This window comes from Sinocyclocheilus grahami, unplaced genomic scaffold (genome assembly GCF_001515645.1).
Source record: "Sinocyclocheilus grahami isolate Dianchi unplaced genomic scaffold, SAMN03320097.WGS_v1.1 scaffold3895.1, whole genome shotgun sequence".
In the NCBI taxonomy this organism is placed as follows: Eukaryota; Metazoa; Chordata; class Actinopteri; order Cypriniformes; family Cyprinidae; genus Sinocyclocheilus; species Sinocyclocheilus grahami.
The window spans coordinates 16,572-17,877 of record NW_015508933.1 but is presented as its reverse complement, the minus strand read 5'-3'; the positions used below and the strand labels follow the sequence as shown (position 1 = coordinate 17,877).

The 1,306-nt window shown below is 39.3% G+C and overlaps 1 protein-coding gene across 1 annotated transcript; it reads left to right on the top strand.

Annotated features, from left to right (window-relative positions):
* Positions 1 to 77: 77 nt before the first annotated feature.
* LOC107576536 (phenylalanine--tRNA ligase alpha subunit-like) lies at positions 78 to 1,285 on the top strand. Its single transcript, XM_016262702.1, has 5 exons — positions 78 to 173; positions 255 to 373; positions 565 to 657; positions 890 to 1,018; positions 1,267 to 1,285. Exons 1-5 carry the CDS (start codon positions 78 to 80, stop codon positions 1,283 to 1,285), a joined length of 456 nt encoding a protein of 151 aa, XP_016118188.1.
* The last annotated feature ends 21 nt before the right edge of the window (positions 1,286 to 1,306 follow it).

The following is a 1,306-nucleotide window of genomic DNA, read 5'->3' as shown; positions in this document are numbered from 1 at the left end:
TATATATATATATATATATATATGTGTGTGCATGTTTTGCATCTGATATCTCATGTACCTTCTGGTTCTTTTAGAAAATGCCGAGCGGGAAGGTTGGTTTCAGCAAAGCCATGTCCAACAAATGGATCCGTCTGGATAAAGCTCATGAGGGAGGACCAAGAGTCTTTAAAACCGTGAGTTACATGCTGCGCACATAAAGAATTAAGCCTGAATCTCCCAGTGAATGTGTTATTAATGTAGTGTGTGTGTTTCAGGTGGAAACTATTGAGGATACAGTAAGGGACAAACTACAGCTGGTGCAGAAGGGACTGTCGGCAAAACTAAAGGACAAAGAGAAGAATGAACTCAAGAAACGTAAACTGCTATCAGAAGTGTAAGAGAGAGTGTCGAGTTTTTGGCTTGAACTTGAAGTTGTTCATTTAATGCTACATGAGCAGTAGGAGGCGCTACAGCTCAATAACAATCTCATCCCAGTTGCCCACTTTTTCATCCCGGTTTTTTTTTTTTATGGGAAAACTATATAATGTATTCCTAATTTGTTAATGTGTGAATGTTTAATTTCAGGACGGTTAAGTCATACCGGATCACTAAAGGCAGCAGCTTCAGTACCACCATCACCAAACAAGAGACAGAACTCACTCCAGAGATGATCGCCAGGTGAGACTAATCATTTTCTCAAAGGGTGTAAAAATTGTTGAGGACCTAAATGTATTACACAACATAATGTTGCAAAGATGCAGTTCTGAAACACAAGATTTTCCTACTACTTCTGACTTGTGCTAAGTTATTAACAACTTAAAAACAGCACAATTTCGATTCTTTGTGTATTTGTAAGTTGCATGACTTGTGTTTTCAGTTGTGTTGAATAAAACGCTTCATAATGTTTCAGTGGAAGCTGGAAGGAGAAGAAGTTCAAGCCGTATAATTTCGAGGCGATGGGTGTCGCTCCAGACTGCGGTCACCTGCACCCGCTCATGAAGGTCCGGACGCAGTTCAGGCAGATCTTCCTGGAGATGGGGTCAGTCCTTTACTTTTGCATAACACTCTTCTGCCTCAGCTGATAAACCACCAGTTGTCAGATTTATTGTGTGGACATATTTTGGGCAAAATTATTTCACATATGCTTGGTTAGTGTTTTTGTTGAGCAGTAAAAAATTTGAGTGAAAAATTTTAAAGCGTGTCCTTAACCTAAACATTGTCGATAATTATAATTAGACAATATTGTGCCAAGTGTGTTTTTGTGCTGGTATCTTTTTTCTGCTTTAGGCCTTTTATGGACCGCTGACTCCCCAAGCTTTTAGTATTC

Bases quoted from the DNA above. Each gene is read 5' to 3' on its own strand.
- LOC107576536 (XM_016262702.1), top strand. From the start codon at position 78: ATGCCGAGCGGGAAGGTTGGTTTCAGCAAAGCCATGTCCAACAAATGG. The intron at 174-254 runs GTGAGTTACATG...TGTGTGTTTCAG, and splicing joins GACCAAGAGTCTTTAAAACC to GTGGAAACTATTGAGGATAC. The intron at 658-889 runs GTGAGACTAATC...ATAATGTTTCAG, and splicing joins ACTCCAGAGATGATCGCCAG to TGGAAGCTGGAAGGAGAAGA.